This window comes from Numenius arquata, chromosome 11 (genome assembly GCF_964106895.1).
Source record: "Numenius arquata chromosome 11, bNumArq3.hap1.1, whole genome shotgun sequence".
In the NCBI taxonomy this organism is placed as follows: domain Eukaryota; kingdom Metazoa; phylum Chordata; class Aves; order Charadriiformes; family Scolopacidae; genus Numenius; species Numenius arquata.
Genome location: NC_133586.1, coordinates 34,315,233 through 34,336,129, shown reverse-complemented (window position 1 = coordinate 34,336,129; position 20,897 = coordinate 34,315,233). Strand labels below are relative to the sequence as shown.

General features: G+C 51.7%; 1 protein-coding gene across 1 annotated transcript in view; it reads right to left on the bottom strand.

The window, feature by feature from the left end:
- The window catches only part of SH3PXD2B (SH3 and PX domains 2B), a 75,279-nt gene that overhangs the window by 8,299 nt on the left and 46,083 nt on the right, over nt 1–20,897 (bottom strand). Inside the window, exons 5-7 of the mRNA XM_074155964.1 lie at nt 18,159–18,250; nt 7,454–7,479; nt 1,371–1,505 (exon numbers count right to left, since the gene is read on the bottom strand). Of these exons, the coding sequence (XP_074012065.1) occupies nt 1,371–1,505; nt 7,454–7,479; nt 18,159–18,250 (253 nt within the window). The remainder of the gene's footprint in view (nt 1–1,370; nt 1,506–7,453; nt 7,480–18,158; nt 18,251–20,897) is intronic.

Sequence of the window (20,897 nt, the reverse complement as noted above, 5' to 3'; positions counted from 1 at the left end):
AAGCAACAGAGCCAAGCGCTATCTGAAAGGGAGCACAGATAGCAGCACGGGAGAACTACAGCTGAATGCTACCTAAATGCACAGTTCCTTCCCCACAAAACACGGGAGGAGACTCTGAGAACTGACTGGCTCCAGCCATCGCATTTGCTTTTCATTTTTTTCCCTTTGTGGTTCATTTTCCCTCAGTCTGGGTCAGCAAGCCCAGGCCAATTAGCAGAGATGAATACACAGTCTGCAAATCGATAGCTGACTCCTGCTGCGCTCTCGCCTTCTTTACATTTGTGGAAACAGTAAATTTTAAAAGCTAAGAGCAAATGCAGGATTAAAACATGAGCTCTCCCAGTGGAAACCTAGCCAGCTCCGTAGCGGCCACGAGCAATTCTGGGCCACCCTGGGTGTCCAATCAAAATAAACGTGTGCTCCTCAGTTATTAAAACCACAAGCTATTTGTGTCTTTAGGGGGAAAAAAAATAAAGACTGAGCATTATCCTCAGAATCTCAGCAGTGAGTCATTTAGAAAGACAACTAGATTGTCAGGGAGGGAATCAGCAGCTACCTGCATGGAAGGGAAAATGAGGGTTGACATTTGATAAATAAATTATTTGCCGTATCTTTTGAACTGGCTGTGCTAATAGGTTTCACTTGCTTCAGGGTTGCTTTTATTTTCTGCATTCTCAAACACAGGTGCTGGTACAACTAATCCTCTGGAGACTGGGTTTCCAGAATTTTAAAATCTATTTTCACAATTTATCTTTAAACCCCCCCTAAGCAACTTCTATTAACTTCAGGGAATAAATTCCCCTTTTCAACAATCTCCAGAAGCTGGGCCCACGACATGACTCAATCCCTTTGCAGAGGTTAAGAGCGAGCTGAAGTTTTGAAGCAAGCGAATGGCTCGGCTGCCTGTCCCTGCTCCACGGCCGGCTGCTCCATTGTGTTTGGAGGCAGGAATTGCGGATGCACAATGGGGGCTTTCATGGGCACCATGAGAGTGTCCCCTGCTGTCGATAAAACAAGCCTGCCAACTCTGGGAGGAGTTGTCCCAGGACCCATCAACCAAGTTTTTCAGCACGAAGAAGCATAAAGTAGAGACTGGAAAAGCTGGACGGCGCCTGGTGCTCAGCACACGGGTAATCAGACCCTTCCTTTAGAGACAGTCCTGAAGTCTTGTCCACGCTTATACAGACAGCCTGCAGACTGAAAAGGCATCCCACCTCAACTGACCATCCAAGGACATCCCTGTGAGATGCTGGAGGCTGTTTCGCTTAAGGTCCTACTAGGAAAACACTGGCAATGCGGGATTTCTATTCCTGCCCCTGCTCTGTGGCACAATAGACCCAAAACCCTCTGCCAAGACAAACTGTCTGTACCTGATTCGTTCTTCTCAATGATATCCACCAACTGGCCCACGCACAAGCTGATCTCGGAGCTCTCCTGCTTCTGGTAGTCTGCCACCACGACATACTGCTCCAGCACCAAGGGGTCGGCGGATGCAGAGTCAGCTCCTGCACAGGGGGAACAAGAACCGACCCGTGCGCCAGGGTCAGCACCAGCTCCCGAGAGCACAGGCCACCACTCCCGAGCACCTGCTGGCCTGCAAGAAGCTCCAGGGCACCCTGGGGACCCCAGCGTGAGAGACGTGAGCCAGAAACTTGGGCAGAGTGAGGAGAAGAGAGACCAAACCAGCAGCCAGGTGAGATGGGTACAGCCAGGTGAGACCCTTCATTTGCTACCCACCTTCCTGCTCACAGACAGAGCCGTCCAAGCAACCCCACCACCACAGGTGTGCATGGATGCTGCTGGAGACTGAAGGGGGCTCAGCGCAGTCTCCTGTGCACTGGCATCAGCCACCCCAATGCAGGGACTAGTTCAGGCCCCAAACTCAAGACACACAACCTGCAGCGAGTTTTGCTGGTCCTGGACACCCAGGTGGAGGGGTGTTTGTAGGACAGAGCAGCATCCCCCTGTCATCATTGCCCTTATATATTTCAGCCACCTTCTCACTCGCCAGCACTGTGAGCTCTCACAGCTATTTGCTCCACTAACGCCTCCTGCTGCTCCTCCTGCCGGAGATAACGATTCGATGTCGGAAAAGACAAAAAAAAAAAAAAAAAAAAAAACAAACCCCAAGGAGGAGGCAAGGGGCAGGATTCACCGGGAGGCAAGCTTTCCCGTGGGCAGAAAAGAGCCCGACCCTCGGAGGAGAGAGAGATGCGGCGGGGAGAGCTGGGCGCTGCGGCGGAGGCTGCGCCGAGCCCGGGCGGGCTGCAGGTGGCACTGCGGGCTAAGGACAGGGGACACCCGGGAGCACCGCCAGCCCCCCCCCGCCACCTCCTCTGCCAGGGGACCAGCTGCCAGGCACCGCAGGGCGAGGCTGGTTTGTATTTTGGGAGCACATTTAGGGCTCTGGAGGGGGCTCTGGATTTGGATGCACCCCCTTTCCTTGGCGCTGCTTACTACAGGAGCGCTGCAGCAGACGTTTTGGGTCACATCTTGTCTCTGCCCCAAGTTTGTCCCTGTACACCGAGGAAAGCTGCCCTTTTCCCACACCTTGTTGTGTGCAAGGAGACCACGATGTGACCCGGGGCTTTGCAGACCCACACGAGCAGACACTGTGGGTGCTAGGTGCCGAGTCCAGTCTATTTGGTCCCACAGAGCCAGGCGCTCACTGGGGCTCAGGCTCCTGCTAAACCAGCCACAAGGCGTTCGGAGACCCAGAGGACCAGCAGCACTTGCCCATCTGCTTCCAAAAGCTTCCAAGTATCAAAAAGGTGTCAGAAACTCTTGCCCATGGCTCCTCTCCACTCCAAGCCCTGGCTCTGGCCTCCAACCCAACACTTTGCCTTGTGGCTTCCCAACCTGTCAGATGAGGACACCGTTCTATTAGCCCGTTCTGCCCAGGTGCGATAAGAATTAAATAATATTTGCCAAGTGCTTTGGAAATAGGATAGTGTTAATCATTATAGCAGGAGTGGTACAAAAGAATCACACACCTGATCATGGGTGTTAAGTCAAATTTACAGGGGCTGTGCAGGTACTCTGAGCAGGGAGCCTCAAGTTTTGGGTCCAGGCAGAAATCACATCTGGCCCAAAGGCTTCCCCATCCCATGAGAGGTTTCAGCCTACAGAAGATCTTTCCTATGGAGGAACCTATTGCAGGGCATAGGTTTCCCCACAGGAAACCTAGGGTGGCATAATCACCCCACAAAGGGATGAGCAGAGGTGGGCAAGATCTAGCAGGTCTTCAGCAATCCTAGGATGCTCTGCTCCCCCACAGAGAAGTTCTCTTCTGCCCAAGGTCACAACCTCTCAAACTGGTTCTGAGAAAGAAAGGCCACAACAAAGACTTAAATGAAAAATGTGTCTTCAGGACAGTCACATTTAAAGGAAGAGGAGGCAAATTGTCCATGTTATTCTGCTATAAACAGCACTTTGCAGAGCTCCAGGTGAGCTGGCTGAGTGCAGAAGACCTGTTACCACTAATGAAAGCTTCCTCCATGCCAAAACCCAGAGGTGGGGCACCAGACAGAATTAAAAATAGCCCTCTAAAATGAATCGTGAATGCTAGGGACTATCAGTTCTACTAGCTTGATTAAAGGTTTGTGCTTAAAATGATCAGAGGATCTACCCAGCCCCTGAGAGAAGAGTAACAGCTATAGGAAGAGAGAAGTATTCTCCTTTCTGCCTCCCTCGATATAATTACACTCATTGCCCTGAGGCTATTTATAGTTTCAGCAGGCAATTCTGGATCTTCCAATGTACCTATTAAACCAGCAAAAGAAGTGGTAAACTGAGCTTGGAGGAAGAAGTAGGAGTAAATTTCAGGACTGTCTTCACCTGGCATAATTGTCCTCACCACAAAAATACACACTCAAGTTAACAACAAAACATCATACTTATGGACAGAATTAGTCTCTTAAAAATAGCAATGGTGTAAACTGTACCATCTAAGATGAGAGCCAGTACTAAAGACCTGCAGCTGGGGAGGGGAGGAAGCGTTAGTACAGTCCAGAGCCCACAAGAGAGTGAGCTTTGCAGACAGCTGTAGGCAGGAGCACAGACTGTGCATCCTGAACACCCCTCATTTGTGAGACTGACACAAACGTGGCCTAGAGAAGGGATTGAGTCAAGAGACCGCCGAGGTCCTTGGAGTGGGCCTGCAGAACTGATGCTTGCTGTGGGTGCAGGAGAGCCGGTGGGGAGACACAGTCAGCTCTGCAGGCAGGGCCAGGCAGAAGCTGCCTCCAGGCAGTGGACATCCCAGCTACCAACCCAAGGACCGCTCAGTGCAGTGTTCTTGCTCTCAAGACATACGAGTGATAGGTCAGCCCATAAATCTTTGCAGATTTTGTTTGACCAGAAACTTGGCCATTCACCCAAAGTCCTGAGATGTATAAAACCAGGTAGGAAATCTCACAGATAGGGGGTTGCTTGCCACATTTCCAATCTTTCCAATTTCAGGCTTTGCAGTACCAGTGCCAAAAGTGAGGACTTTCTTACAGGGCTTGGAGGTGCCTCCAGAGGGAAACAAAGAGCTCAGGACTGAAAGAAAGGAGGGGGCATGGGTATTTGTTTTTGAAGCCTGCCCTTGCTGTACAGTCTAGCCCGTGCCTAATGCACCTTACAAAAATGTCATGCTTTATCCAGCTTCGGATAAAGTTTCTTCCTCCTAGTCCTCTGGCCTGTGCTAAGGTGTTCCATCCTCTCAGGACAGCCCCTCTTCTCCCAGACCTGATGAATTTGTGAAGATCAGTACTGCAAAAGTGAGTTTCTCCCTGTTCTCACGTAAAATGGGCACTAGATGTTGCGCTGTACTCTTTGCAAGCCCTCTCATCTCTCCAGGGATTTTTCCAGTACTGGAAAATAATCACATGAAAATACCATTCACCAGTGGGGTTTTAGAAAGGCCCCCCTATGGCTGCTGTAGGATACGAGAGCTGTGTTCTCCTTGTCCCTCATTAGACTGAATACTGTGGTTTGGGGTCTTGACACCATTGCAAGCACACTACATAGCACAGCAAAAGGGATGTGGCCGCACAAGAAAGCATCTAAAATAAAACTGGCAGGGGGATACTGGAGCTCTCTGCCAGCCTCCTTGAGCAGCTCCTCCCAAATATAAGCTCTGGAGACAGTTTCAGGTTCCCCTGCACTGTCAGTGCCACAACAAACCCATGACTCTCCGTCTGTGCTTTCTGTTGAACTGTGAGAGGAGTGAATAGAAATGCTCAAGACAGTCTTGGGGACTGATACGATGGCCACTTTTAGACGTACCTAAATCAGTGGCCAAGTCAGTCTTCAGAGTCCCAGAGTCTGGGGAATAATCCACCCCCATTCAAGCTGCAGGCTGTGCGGAGCCTGGGCCCATGCCTAAGGCTCAGACACGTGGGATTACAAATACTGGTAAAAAAACCTCAGCAGATGAAGCAAGAGTTTATTTCCAGGCCCTCCTCGCAACAGCAAATGTCACTTGAGTCTCTTGGACACCACAGGAGCCTGAGGGCAGGCAGCACTTTAACCCACTTCGTATCTCAGTGTTTGCTTAAATCCCATTTCAAAACAGGGCTTGCTGTGCCAGGAGCTCGGGAGCTCTTTCCAAGGCTCTCCTGAAGAGCAGCTCACCCCCTCTCTGGCAATGCTGGGAGAAATAAGCAATTGGGAAACAATTCTCATTATTTTTGTTTGTTAGCAGCTATTGCTTGCCCCCTCCTCAGGGAGGTCCCCTATTGAAAGGGGGCCTTGCTGCATATTTTCTATCTCAAAACACGCCTGGCTTGAGGAACCGATGAACCATCAGCGACTTCCACAAAGCGGAAGAGGATTCAGGGTGACAGCAGCAGAACCGAACTCTGCTTCTGCTGCCAGAAAATGCACGACAGCGAGAGGAGTCTCTGAACATGTCTGGCACGAGGCATCAGCCCTTTGTAACGTCACTGCACACAAACATCTTTCCCTGATGGCTACCGCACACATGCCAGGTGCCTGCCCTGCCAGAGCAGGCTCTGCCTTGGATGTTACCCAATGTCTCCCTGTTCCCTCCCTCTCAACAGTGCCAAGCAAACAGCATCCCAAAGAGCATCTTCTCTTTGACCTCAGCAACATCTTCATGTCACATATAAACCCACCAGGCCAACAGGACGGCGGAGCGAAGCTGCTCATAAACCTGCAGTGGGAAGGCAGACAAAGCTGTGAACAAAAAGAGGAGAAAAGTTCCTGCTTCTCTATCCGCCGGCATCCTTAAATTGATTCCTGCCCTCAAAAAACTGAGTTATGTAGCAGAATTTTTCTTCTTCTTCTCCTCAGCCCTAAAGAGGAGGGTTTCTTCCTCCTCCAAGAGGAACCCACTCGTCTACAAGTGAATTTGCTTACCATCTTATGGCAGTCCCAACTCTCAGGCCAAAAACCTTTGCACAACCTATTTCAACACAATCTCGATCCAGCCAAGACTCAGACCTTCCTTCCCAAAGACCCCTGTGCTATTTTTATACCTTATGCAGCTCCAGTAGCTGAAAGATGCCCTCCCTACTCCACAGGCTGAAGGCCCTTCCCTCCTCTCTCCTTCTCCTCTTTCTGGAAAGCTCAGACAACCGCTAAATCACACCAACTAGGGGGTCTTTCAGAGATGTTCCCCTCTCTTGAGGAGCAGGGGTAGAGTATCACAGACCCAAATGTCCACCCGTTGGTGCAATCATGAAGCAGAACACACCACTGTATCGGGAGACTTTCATCCTCATGCTGACCGCCCTGCAGCTCATAACCTCCTTCAGAACTGGGAAATTTTGCATCTCCATCCTCCTGGCTGCAGACCAAGCCCTGCCCTTCACCCAAGACCTGCGACACAGCCCCTGCGTGCAGAGCTGTACTGACAGCCAAGCACCAGTCCCAGCCCGCTGTACCTCTTCTCCACTACAGCCCCGTGTCCACCAGCCACCACAGAAAGCTATGGGGGACGTGACAGCTTCTTGCAAGGGGCTTGGCCACCCAGCCCGAGCAGGTGTCCCCCCGGCAAAAGGCAAAGCGAGAGCAAGGGCCAGGTAGCGAGCGGCTGTTACTACCTCTCTGCAGGAAAGAGGCCGTTCTCTGGATAAACCCTGATGGAGGAACAAAATGACGGGAGAGGAGGCATGAGGTGGGGAGGGAAATGAACAAGGGGGTGGCAGCATTGGTGGCAACGACTCGATTATCAAGTGAATGGGGAGGCCAGCGCAACTTGGAGAGCTGCAGGCATCTGTCCCACCTTTGGGAGCACCATGGGAGGTACAGGGAGACATGGGACCGGGACTTGGAGGCTGCAACGAAACCCTGTGTGGATGCAGGGGGCTTGCCATGTTGAGGAGCCCCACACCCTGCGGGTTGGCCCGTCATGGGGCCAGGCTGTTGCCCCACTCCAGGGGACCATGGCTGGGGGGTGAAAAGAGGAGCTGGTGGAACCGGCAGAGAGGAAAAGAGTCCTTACCAGACCTCTTCTTTCCAATGGGGTCCCTGAAAAAGAGAAGGAAGAGTGTCAGCAGAGGGATGGCGGCAGCTGGGTTGTTGGACAAATGACAAACCTGCACAGGAAAGCACAGCAGGGCTGTGGAAAGCACCCCGGCAGTGCTGTTAACCTCCCTCAACCTGCTAATGTCCCCACGGGTGACATGGGGCATCACCTGCCTTCCAAACAGCCCACCTCTCCCCCCTTCATTTAGTAATTTAATGATTCCCAGGGTGAGACTCAGTTGCTGGCCTGGCCTCCTCGGTGGCTTGGTTTAACAGCCACAACTCCCACCATGTCACTTGGCAAAGGCGGGTGGATTGGGACAATCTGGCACCAAGGTCAGGAGCTGGGGAAGCCCAAATCCCCAAAAGTACTCACAGCACAGACCACAGCCCCCACAGAACTGGGCACCACTTTGAAGACAGACAAAGAGGGAAATAATGAAGTTCCTCCATGTCCCGCGCCTCTCTCAGGGACAAGGATGGGGAGTTGTTGGGGAAGGGGCAAACATTTATACCCCAAAACAGGAGAAGTCGTTAAAGTGTTGTAGAGAGGATGAACACCAGCCCTGTGTAGCAGAAAAAGTGCCTCCAGGACACAGCAAGCAGGAGCTATTGGTGGTTATGAGGAGGCAACGAAGTAGCTTCAGACCAAGTCCTCTCGCTATGGCGAGTACTGGCCACAAGGCTGGTGAGATGGGTTAAAAACCACAGGTCCTGGGTCCCTTCTCTTATTTGAATGTTGCCAAGAAACATGGTTTCTGAATAGCCTCAAACCCAGGGCACAAGCACAACTCTTTTCAGGCACAATGAAATTTGGGGCATTTCATGATCGAAAACCAAACACCAAATCAAGGAAAATATGGGCCCAGAAAAGCCTCAAAAAATCCTGGGTGAAGAAACAAGACACCCAACCAGCCTGAAACCCAGACAAGTGCACCAGCCCTGTCCCCAGCCCAACCTCCACGGTCCACGTCGCCACAAAAGGGCTCTCAGCACTTCTGTGTAATTTGCTGCTGTGGCCTTGAAATGCTCCTGGTAGCGTGGGGTGATGGTAACCTGCTCCCTGTTCACTTGAGGAGGAGAGTGCTTTCCATCAGACTACACGTGTGACAGATCAAGACCATCTGGCTAAGATACAATATTCTGGTACTGGCAGAAACACATCAATCCTTGTTACTTCCAGGAAGAGTAACAAGCACAGAGGTGGCACTGGAGCTTCCGAGGAGGAAAACATTCAGCTGGTGGTAAGGGGACCCTCCTGAGGCTTCGACCTGCCTGACCACTGCTTGGAAAGGCCAAGCAGAGAAATCCCTCCATGCTCAGCAAGAAAGCCAGCCAGAGCTGGGCTACGCTTTCTTCTCTTTCAAGCTTATCTGCATTTTCAGACCATAATTACTGCAGACATTGTATTCCCCTAGAGCGATGGGGTGATGCCGGGACTTGGCTGCCTTCAAAGACTGTTCACCCATCCTGGCTATGTGTTCTGCTCGCAATGCCTTATCCTCCCGGTCCCCCCTTCCCTTTGCACCTTAAAACTCTGGTAGTCACCCATGGAGCTATCAATAAAATGCAACAAAGATGGACTAGAAACAAATGGGACATTGTTGTCTAGAAAATGGAAACTATCTGTTAAATTCAGAGACCACAGAACTGTGCAAAGACCTGAATACCATGTCCAAGGTACAGAGACCAATGGAGGAATCTACTGTACAAAGCATCCCAAAGCATCTCTAAACAGAGACGGCACTGAAGAGCTAAATCAGAGTTTATCAATAAGCCCCATTAAATTTACCCCAGCTCAGTGGTACGGCAGGGAAGGGCAAGGCCAGATGAGCGTGCTGGAGATCAGCAGGTGGGCATGGCACCCTCGTGCTGATGGAAATAACTGTTGTTTTTCCTCTGCCATCTGCTAAACCTATTACTGTAACTCATCCCCCTGTTTCCTTTCACCGGCTGCTCCGTCTGAGTGAGGGGGCAAGGAAGGAGCTGCAATTTCACTTTGCTGCTGGGTTGTTCCTGGCACAGACACAAAGAGCTGCAGGTCTGAAGACCAGCAGCCCCAGCCCACCGCCTCAGAGGGGAGAAGAGCTCAGACAAGACAGGAAACAGCAATAAACTCCCGGCAGCATCTCCTCCTCCTCTTCCATTCCCTGTAGACCAGGGAAAGGCATGCAGCAGAGCCTGCATGAACGGCTTCCTGGAAACCAGCAGCTCCAGAAGAAGAGAAGGAAAGGCCACTCTGCCTTCCACTGTGAATCTCATTTAGCTACCCCCACAACAGCCAGACTATGCAGATGAACCAAGCAGTCACAGCACAACTACAAGGCAGCCATACACAGCTATGACTGTGTGCCACAACAGGACCTACAAAGCTTCCCAGGTGGCAAAACCCATAACCGGTTCTCCAGCTGCTTCTCAGGACTTTCGCAGCTCCTTGTGAGGAACACTGAAGGCAAGGGTACCTGTATGACTAGAGCCTCACTTAAAGCACTGACCCAACAAGACAGTCTCAGGGTGCAGTGTCCTTCAAGAACCTAATAATCCCCCAGTATAAGCCTGAAAGGAAACTCTTACACATGGAGAACTCAGCACCAATTAATACTCTCCATGCTACTTTTTAAGAGGAAAAGAGTCAGATTTCTCAAGTGTCTTCTCTACTGTATCAGACAGCATCCCTCTGGATCCAGCGATGGGAAGGAGTGAGATGGGGAGCATAAGGCTGCGGTGAGGCAAAGCTAACAGCTTGGGAGGTAGGTTCAGAACAAACAAAAGCTGGCTGTTCTTCAGCAATATGTAGGTGAGCTGCTAAACTCCTTACTGCAGGATATTGTGGACACTGAAATTCTTCACGGGCTTACAGGGTCATAATTCAGGCAAGAAATGTTAATTAAAAACCATTAATTATAAAAACAGGAAAACCCTAAAGGCTAGGACAATGTCTAGAGAAGAACTTACAAGTTTGCTTGACTTTAGACTCCTTCCTAAGGCACTCACATTTGGGGGCTGCTAGGCTAGGCATCCCGTGGCGTGCTGCAGGGAGGCGGGTCTGAGGTTGCCACACAGAAGAACCCACCTTGCAGTGGGACTCGTGGGAGGAAGGTGCCCCAACATGCGGCTTGGAGACCTCAGTACCACCCCAGCTCCTGCTGCCCCACAGCCCTGATCACAGCCAGCTCACAGAGCTGGAGAGGGACAGTGGAGCACCAATACACGGACGACAACTCCGGCTACTGTAGAACCAACCACACAGGAGCCACAATGAGACAGACCTGAGGTCACCATTCCAAGAAAACATCTCCCACAGAAAAAAAAAATAGCTCTTGTAAAAAAAAAAAAAATCCTTCTGTAATACAGTAATGCCATCAAAATAGCTATCAGGAGGTAGTTAATCTTGTAAGTATTCAGCAAGCTTGGAGATGTTAGAAGTTTTAGCAGAGTTTATGCAGATGAGACAGACTGAGAACTGGGGTACAACAGAGCTCTTGTTTGGGAGAACTGATGTTTAGCAAATGCTCCACCGAGCACTGAATGGAGGCCCTGTCCCCCCACCCTGCAGTGCCCACGCTACCCCCGTGTTTAACCACTGGAGAGTCAGCCAAGCTGAACCTTTGGCCTCAGGAAGCTGCCCAGTCAGCACAGAAAACCAAGTACTCTGTCCACGCGAGGAGCTTGCACCGGCACAAAGAGTATTTTTGCAGAGTGGGTTTGACCCATCTGATATTTCTATCTGCTGTCATCTAGGAAAGACAGTTCTCAGCAGCGAGTGAAGGAGACCACTGTTTTGGAGCTGAGATCTACCCTGAGCTCCTGGTGACTCTGCACGTAGGCACCAGCAGAACTGCAAACCAAACAATTCATTATACAAGCTGTAATTTGTCTGGATAGCGGGACAGGGCTCAAAAGCCACAAGCCAGCAAGTGTCCTTATCCAAGCCAACATCCATCAACTCTGGGATCTCTAGTTTACCAGCAAAAGCTCTTGGAGTGGCTTCCTAGACGGGACAGTCACTCCATCTTGGAGCAGGAATCTGAGCCTCCCCTTTTTCTATTAAAACCCCTGTCACCTGGCCCAGTGGCCACCATGCCCGTGGCGCCCCCCAAACACCACATAAGGGTGACAAGGAAAACGTTTGCTCCTGGAACAGCCCAGGCATGAGGAAAAGTAAGCACACGAAAAGCTCCGGGGAAGCTGGAAGAGATGAGACTTGCTTCTAAAAGACACAAGCTATGAGTTTGTACTTCCAACTTATGAAAACAAGGGAAAGGAACAGACTTGGTTCCTGCTGCAATGATGGAAACATGTTTTTCCCCAGCATCTTCTGGCACTTTGGACCAAGCAGAAATCTTTTACCCACTGATGGCTGCCAGCACCGTGGCCCGAAGCAGAACCTTTCAATTAGCCCAAACAGGAGACAAGCTGGCACAGTCAGATCACATCAGGGCTGATTATCATTTTAGCCCAGTTCTCCCTTCTCTGATTTATTGGGGCTGGTGCCTGCCTGGAGTCCCTGTCAGTCTGTGTGCCGGAAGAAATCCATTACTGCGACTGCCAGTGCCACCCCCACCTAATGGCACATCACCAGGGCTTCGGTATAAATAGACTAACGAGGGGCTGCTGAAGTTGCTGCAGGCATAACCTCGTTAGCAGCCTACGCTTCCTCATCTGGTCAGGTCCCAGCTCATTATCATGCACCTTCCAGCCGGCACGGCACAGGTAGCCCCCAGCTAATGTGGTCCTTTGCTGATTCAGCAGACCTGGGATTCAGCCCACACGTGGGACCTGGGTCCTACCCGTCCGCCTTCTCCCACCGGTGGTGCTTCCCCTGGCACGTGGCAGGGAGGAGCAGGGTTACTGCCTCTGCACTTGGTCCTCCACCCCAGCAAGGCAAACATCCACAGCAGCAGAGCTGAATGTCCCTTGAAACACTCCAAAACCCTCTCCCTTTAGCCAAGGGCTGTTTGGGAGAAATAGCTGGAATGCAAGCTGGGGATGTGAGCTCAGAGGGTGCCCGCACGTACATAAAGGAAGGAAGAAAGTAATTTTTAAAAGCTGTCCCAGGCTTTGGCTGCAAGTGGAGTTTACCCAGGGTGTGTTCGCCCAGAGGAGCTGCAATGCTGCAGCCACAAGTGGCAGCCAAAGTGACAGCGACATTTCACTGGTGTGCTGGGGGAACAAAGAGCTCTGGCACGCCAGGCTAGTGGGAGGAATGAGAAAAAGGGCCATTCTCCAGTAAGACGGGAGGAGGAGGGGAGGAGAGGCAGCCCCTCTGCTGGGGGTATGGAAACTGCAGTGAAACTTTCTGAGAGTGCAACCAAATCTCTCCAGCTCCTGCCGTGTGGTGGCAAACGCCAGGTGGGCTCCAGGCCACCAGAGAGGGACCCTGGCCCTGAGCACTGCTCATGCTTCCCAGCAGGGAGAAGCGAAGCACAGGTCAGTGCCTTGGATCACAATCCTCAGAAAGGCTTCCCGCCTGCCTACAGCTGAGTGCCACACCTGGAAGACATAGAATCATAATATAGTTTAGGCTGGAAGGGACTTTACAGATCATAGGCATGGTTCCAACCCCCCTGCCATGGGCAGGGACACCTCTCACTAGACCAGGTTGCTCAAAGCCCCATCCAGTCTGGCCTTGAACATCCCCAGGGATGGGGCATCCACAACTTCTCTGGGCAACCTGTTCCAGTGTCTCACCACCGTCACAGTGAAAAATTTCTTCCTGATATGTAATCTGAATCTCCCCTCTTTCAGTTTAAAACCGTTACCCCTTGCACCATCGCTACACTCCCTAATAAAGAGTCCCTCCCCATCTCTCCTGTAGCCCCCTTTAGGTACTGGAAGGGGCTATAAGGTCTCCCCAGAGTCTCTTCTCCAGGCTGAACAACGCCAACTCCCTCAGCCTGTCCTCACAGCAGAGGTGCTCCAGCCCTCTGATCATCTTTGTGGCTTCCTCTGGACCTGCTCCATGTCCTTCTTGTGCTGAGGTGGAATGAGGAAGTGTTCAGTGCTTCCTCTCTCCATTTGCAATGTCTTTGGGGTGTATAACCATAAACCGTGGCAGCAGAAGCTGCTGCACCAAGACCCAGGAGTGCTGGGAAGCTGGGGCATGGACCCACTGCTGTGAGCGTGACCTGTGCTAGCAGATCAAGAGCAGAGGGAGACCCCTGCCTGCCTGGGCTGCCTTCCTGCCAGGAGAGGACCAAGCCCCAGAGGCCACTTTCTAAAACAGAGCACAGTGCCACATCGACGCCGCTGGCTGAGACAGCAGCAGGGAAAGCCACCCACTCTCGTTTCACACCAAGCTTTGAAGATCAGCTCAACTGGGAAGCAGTAGCCCAAGCAATGTGCACAGTGCCCTTCCTGGAGGATGTTTGCTTAGCGGCAGCAGAAGGAGGTTTCTCATCTATCTGCGGACTAGGGAAGTCAGACGCGGGGTTTCTCTGGTTCCCACCACCCCATGGCCCACCCAGCAGGCGGAAAGCACTGCTCCCAGGACACCCATTTGGGTGGTAGTGGCTGGGAAAGCCAAGCAACCTCAGTGAGCAGGGAGGAGCAGCAGCTGAAGTTCACTGGCCAAACCCCTAGCTGGGGTCTCCAAAGACAGGATGAGCACAGATGTAATCCCAGGTGCTGCAGCCTCCACTAAGACACGGGCTCCACCTCCGCTATGATCTGCTCTTGTAGAGGTCATGAGCCCTTAAGCCTTCAGAGATCCCCGGTGCTGGGACTACTGCCCACCCCAAGCCTGTGCTAAGCCTCACGTGATGTCCAGGCCACGGAGTGCACACCAGACTTTCAGCCCTGCCCTCCCTTTGCAGGAGACCTGCTGGACCCAGCACATAAGGATGAAGATACTTTAGAGAAGAGGAATTTGTGCCTTTTAAAGACATCAGGACCTCCTGAAGCAGGTAGCTTTCAAACTGTGAATCTACAGCCCCCAGAGGCAGCGAGGAGGGGTGCTCAAGGACATTTTTAAGCACATTAAGAGAGAGTAAATTTGCTCTCTAGGGCCTGTGCCCCTACTGGATAAAAATAAAATCGGGTTCATAAGCTAAAATGTTCCAAACAACAACTTTAAGTGTCTTATATATGATGGGATGCTCAGCTACCAAAAAACACCAATTAAAGATGCTTTTAATAAAGAGCGCCTCTCAAGGCCAGGGGTACCTCCCGTACAGAGGACAGCAGCTCTATGTCCCCTGGAAGCAGCACAATGATGGCTCCTTCCCTAGCGCGCCCCGCTTGTACACTGTGGACGGTTATTAAAATAACCACTTAGGGTCTTGCTTCATTACAGAATTAACCTGGGCTCCTGCATGTCGCAGAGCCGAAATTCAGCTGGCGAGGAGAGTTCGCAGCTGAATGCCTTGACTCAGCAGTGGCTTTGTGCCCAGCTGTTCAGACTTCCCCAGCGTTATTCCAGAAACCCTCTGCTGTGGCTAAAAACGGCTTTAAATTGAAAAAGGGTGGATGGGAGGTAAGGGGGGTGCACACAGTAACTTCCCACCTCAACAGCCGAGCATCCTGCTGCTGGTCAAACCTGCTGAGATACGCAGGGAGAAGGAATTTGATGATTTCTCTCCTTTAAAACTATGGTTTTCATAGGGCTTCCATCCAACACCAGCAAGAAAAATACCACATCCCCACAGATTGCTAACTTTCCGGAGGATTTCTCTTTCCATAACCATTTCTGTTCTCCCTCCATCCCCCACCACTGCTCTGTGGAGTCACCTCTTCCCAAATGTAACCAATCCCTCTGGATTACAGCCCCACTGACCCACCACCTGGCAACCCTCCGAGATGGAAGCAGTTGAGTTATCCCAGTCCAGAGCTTGCTGGACAGGGATCCACGTCACAGAAGCCACCGGGCGTCACTGCCAGCAGAAACACCACAACCTCAATCCACTCTTGTTTGAAGTGGTCCCTCCGGGCAGGAGGATGCCGGAAAGTTGGCGGGTATGTGCAGAGGGGATGGAGGAAGGGCTTCACCTCCCTCTTCCAGCCCCCGACTGCTGCAAACTCCTGTCTCAGCTCCGCTTTCTGCTGTGATCTACCTCCCAGCTGGAAGCGACGGGGGAAAAAGGATGCACAAGTCAGCTTTTGACTCCTTCCCTCTCCGCTTAGTCCTCGTCCACTTGATCTCCCTTTATGCCTGGGGCTTGTAGAACAGGTGAGAGATTGAGAAGGGCTGAGGAACTTTGGTAGCCATCAGCAACCTGTTTTTGTTGGTGCTCCCACCAGTGCAAAGGGGCATTGAAGGGAGCTGCTCCGCAGGAAAGCGGAAGGAAAGCCCTGGCTCAGCCCAGGAAAAGCTCCAGCGCTGGGGAAAGCAGACACCACGGGAGCCCGGAGATAGATGCATGGGCTGTCCAACCTCCTTTTCCACTCACAAACACTGCCAGATCCATGGACTAATTTCATTCTTTGCAGTTAAACTCAGAGCTCCATACACTGCAGTCAACTGTGGCCCCTGAAAGTGGTTTCACATTTTGGGGTGATGCGAGTTAGGCAGATCCTCTACTCCTGTGCCAGAAAAAAATCAAGCAGAGGGTGCATCCAACAGCACCCAAAGGCACGTCCCCTTCACTGCCACCAGCTGCCACTCCTGTGGGCATGCTATGACCTGAGGTATCAACTGGGGAAGCTGAGGTGAGGGACAAGGAGCAGAAGGGTCCCAGCCATGGTGCCTCAAGAGCGGCTTCTTGGCTTGGCATCGAGCACGCTGACCGGTCCTTTTCCCCTCCCTCACTCCCACCTTTCAGCCACTCAGCAAAAAAAGCTGCCTTTTTTTATTTTTGCCTTTTTTTTTTTTTTTGCCCCCACTCTGTTCATGGCCTGGCTCCCTTTCAAATTCCCGGAGAAAGTATTTATCTGCTGGATGAATGATGACATCCGGCCAAACCCCAGACACGCCATCACGTCTGATCCAGCCCAGCCGTCTATCACAGCTCTCATCTCGTTATTGGTACGCTGGCGGACGGCCAGCACTCGGGGCTCGGGAAAGGGCTCCCACCAATCTCTCCAGAGGAGAGAGTCAAGGACTTTTATTAATTAGCATTTTGAATTGTAGCTAATAAATACCCCTCTGGCATTCAGGCTGGGATAGCAAACACAACACAGACGTCCTTGAGATGCTGTAGCATTTTGCTGCTGGAGGCAAATGGACAAGAGTCACCTGCTAAGTCCTTCTGCGTGCAGCAACCTCACCTCTCCTCCCAGGAGAGGAACAGGCAGTGGGACGGAGCACAGCCCACTGCCGGATTCAGTGGTGCATCACCCACGTGCCCATCCAGCACTGCAGTGGCCAAACACTCACAAACACAGGGCAATTTTGCTGCAGTGGCCAAACACTGTCACAAACACAGGGCAATTTTGCAGTGAGTGCAGTTTTGCACCCAGGGGCTGCTCAGCAGTCCCACAGGACGCTGCGGGATGTATATTGAGGACGGACCCCGCAACACAAGCACATGCTGGGGATTGGACTTCAGGCTGGTGCCTCCGCTCCCCTTGGCTGTTGGACCCAAACCAGGGAGACAACAAGGGACATAGCACTGATGGCTGCTATAAACCCCCACTCAATGTCCTTGCAAGTTCATCTTTTCCCCGTGTCTCTTGCTTGCCCCTGAGCTGCCACCTTGGCTGAGGGATGACCGCCAGGGTGGCAGGTTAAGTGGAGAGCAATAGCTGGGCAGGACAGATGAGAGCGCCAGCCGACAGCAAGCAATTAGTTAATGGGCTCCAGAGCCCTCAGACCAATCTCATCAAGTGACTGAGAGCTGCAGGAGGAACGATGACAGGCCAAGCAAATAGAGACAGGAGCCAAAAGAGGAAAGCAGGAATGGGGGGAAGGGGGAATTAAGAGAGGGAATGAAAAAAATCGAAAATGCAGGGAGAATATATAGTCCACATAAGTGTAATACTTAGCTGAAGACCTGAAAGGATCAGTGTTGCTGCTCGGAGGAGGAAAACAAAATCCCTTTATCTACCTCCCCACCCTTCCAATACAGAATGTTGTCAAATCAATTTACTGCCTTTCCACTCACAATTAATCAAGCCTCCTCCATTGCTCAACCTTTGGTAGAGCCGCGCATCGTGTCACATGCAGCATCAAGAGAGCAGCGTAGCAGGAGATGGAGGCGGCTGCTCAGATTTATGCTGCTTGTGATTAGTAAGAGATGGGTGGCTCCTGGCCAAAGTAGCTCATAGTCACAAGACTTACAACCACACAGAGTTGCGTAAGGAATGCAAGATTCCTTGCAAACGTTCCTTGTTTTGCATGGAAAGACTCCGGAGCGTTGTTACGGATGGGGCTCATGGACATGGCTAAGGGAAAGGGCCTTTTGAACAAGGCAGAGGTTGTTAGTAACCATGTGAAATGAGGCTTTTCAAACTGACCATGTTTCTGAAACAAGCATTTGCAAGTAGAAAGTGGCTTGGGAGGAGATCAACACTTCATGGGGTCCCAGAGAAGCATTTCCACTTCCCTGCTGCAGAAGGCTATGCCAGGAGTGGGCAGAGGTGTCCACCTCGAGCTGCACAGCCCCCGTTCCCTCTGCAGGAAAACCTCCAAACCCTGGATCTGTGACTCACAGGGGCACCATTGATGAATGTCAGACTCTTATAGGTACTAGCAAGTTCAAGGCAGCTTGTGTTTCATCGCAGTGGCAGCCGCCCAACCAACTTACTCTTTGGGAGGCGTCAAGTCGTCAGGTCGTGTCTCAAAGAACTGGAGAACCTCCTCGCACTGGGAGATGTAGGGAGGCAGCTGGATCAGAGCCTGCGGACGAAACAGAGGCACTGGTGATGGGAAACACCAAAACTGACCAAGGATCTGAGTGAGGACAGGCCCTCAGGAGCCCAGGGGATGGGTCACGGCATGAGGAGCTCGGCACCCACATGGTTCCCGTCACACAGGGGCACAGAGCCAGGCTGGAGAGAGCTACTGCAAACACACACCAGAGTGGAGCAAGAACCAGACAGCCCCCAGTTACACCCACCCCACCACCCCAGCAGCAACTGAAGACTGAAGGAGGATAAGCAGAGACTGCCTGGGAACTGCCTAGCCCAGCTCCAGCCTTTTGGACAGATGTGCCCTCGCAGGGTAGGAGCCACCGGGATATCCATCCCAGCATCCAGCCTCCTGGCCACAGCAGGGCTCAGTTTCCCAGCTGTGCTCTGGGCAAGGAGCCATCATCCTCGGAAAAGGCTGGGCAGTTTACACATGGTAAACTCTCAGTGCCATCAGCCCTGACCGGCACATCCCAAAAATGCTCCGCTGGGCAACAGCAGCTCGGGAAGAGGCAGGGACAGAAGCAACAGGAGGCAAAAGCGCGGACACCAGCTCATCACAGCAAGGGCTGGAAGGCTGCTACACATGCTGTCGAATGGCCCAAGCTATAAACTGCCTCCGCTCTTCTCCTTTCCCTTCGCAGAAGCCTGTTGCAAAAAGACAGGCTTCAACGGTGGGACTTGCAGGGTGAGAGCGTGTATGTCTGTGGGAGCTGGGGACAGAGTCTGGGACAGCAATATTCGCCTTGGGCCAGAGCTCTTGTAGGTCCCTTCCAACATGGGCTGCAGCGAGCGCTGGGCAGGGGAGGTGGGATGGGTGGCTGCCTGGCGGAGACCCCTGCTTTGTTCTCTGCTCGTGAGAGGGAACGGAGTCACAGACGATGGCAACTGCAAAAAGTGAAAAAAACCAAACATGCAACTGAAAAAGGCATGATTTGAAATCAGGGAGCAGTGCAGCAGCCCGACCTGGAATAGATGTGTAACCAGTTTCCTATATAATTCCCCCTCCCCTCCATTTGCTATCACAGCAGCCTTGTGACAGCAGTGTGGGCAGACCAAACCTCCACTCATTTCTGTATTGGAGACAACGCCACATCTGCAAAGCCCCGGGGTTCCCACACAGATCAGATGTGGCTCCATATTGACCTAATTGCTGGCCCCCAAAAGCCCTTCCAGCCATTCGGCACACAGTCATTCACTGCCAGCACAGCAGACGGTCAGACCACTAATCTTGAGCCAGCTGCGATCAAGATCATGTGAGAGACAGGAGAGAGAAAAAGACTCACTCTATGGCTTTTGGGTCCAGGGAAGGGCTATTCAAAGACCAAGTTTTGTCTGAATGCCATTCCCATGTGGCCAGGCATTCCATGAGCTATGCGATGGGGGCATGCAAAAATCACTGATTTTGTGGCCTGGAGAAGGCTCCATGTCTTCTGATAGCAGGGGATGATCACAGAAAACACTCTGTGCTGGAAGGATGAAAGGTAAGACCCACAGCTTGTTTCTCAGGACATCTTGAAGAAAGCCCACTTAGAGCTGGCACAAAGACAGACAAGCCCTATTGCATTGAAATCCATTTTCCAGGGAGTGAGAAAGGATTGTTCTCTAGCAGCAATTTTTTTAGTGGTCCACCCAGTCTCATTGGGTTAGAGCATCACAGCATTGCAATTCCTTCATCAACCCTCCAACTAACACTTTCACAAAATCCCTTAAACAGGAGGAAGGCAGTTCCCACACCAGGGGAAAGACCAACAGATGCAGAACACAAAGAGAAGAAACTGGAGAAATGGGAAGAAATTTCAGGCCTCTGCTTCCCCTCCTTGTCATTCCTACGGCCGTTTGAAGTCTCATTTGGCGACTGGTTGCTCTTACCCATTGCTCTGATTCTTTTCTTGCACCTTACCTTAAACTGCCACATTTTTCAGTATGGTGGGACCTGGAACAGAGCCCTTCAGCAAAAGCACTGCCTTGTGAAACCCGTGGTTCCCTCCCTTGCTCCTCTGGCCTGCTTCCATCCCATATCTCACCCACCATCTTTCCAGGGCTCTCCCAGAGAACGAGGACACCCCACTTCTCTCTCAGGAGATGGCAACAAAGCAAAAACTTTCTTACACAGTCTTTAAATTGGAAGAGAAGAGATTTAGATTAGATATAAGGAAGAAATTCTTTACAGTGAGGGTGGTGAGGCACTGGAACAGGTTGCCCAGGGAAGTTGTGGATGCCCCATCCCTGGAAGTGTTCAAGGCCAGGCTGGATGGGGCTTTAAGCAACCTGCTCTAGTGAGAGGTGTCCCTGCCCATGGCAGGGGGGTTGGAACTAGATGATCTTTAAGGTCCTTTCCAACTCTAGCCATTCTATGATTCTATGATTCTATGATTATGTGGGAACTTGTTCGCAACATATTCACCTAACCTTTGAGTCTCACTCAGCGGGGCCAAGCTGGAGGAAATATTTTCTGTTTCTGTTCTGCACCATCACCCTCCAAGCACGTGAAACGTCCACCTCCAACGATAAATATGGCAGTAAGAGTGTGCTGGGACCCTGCAGCACGATGTGCCCAGGAGGGACATCTCTCTGCTCTGGCTGACTCCTTGCTCATCCTATATCTCTGCAGCCTTCAGTCCCACACCCACCTT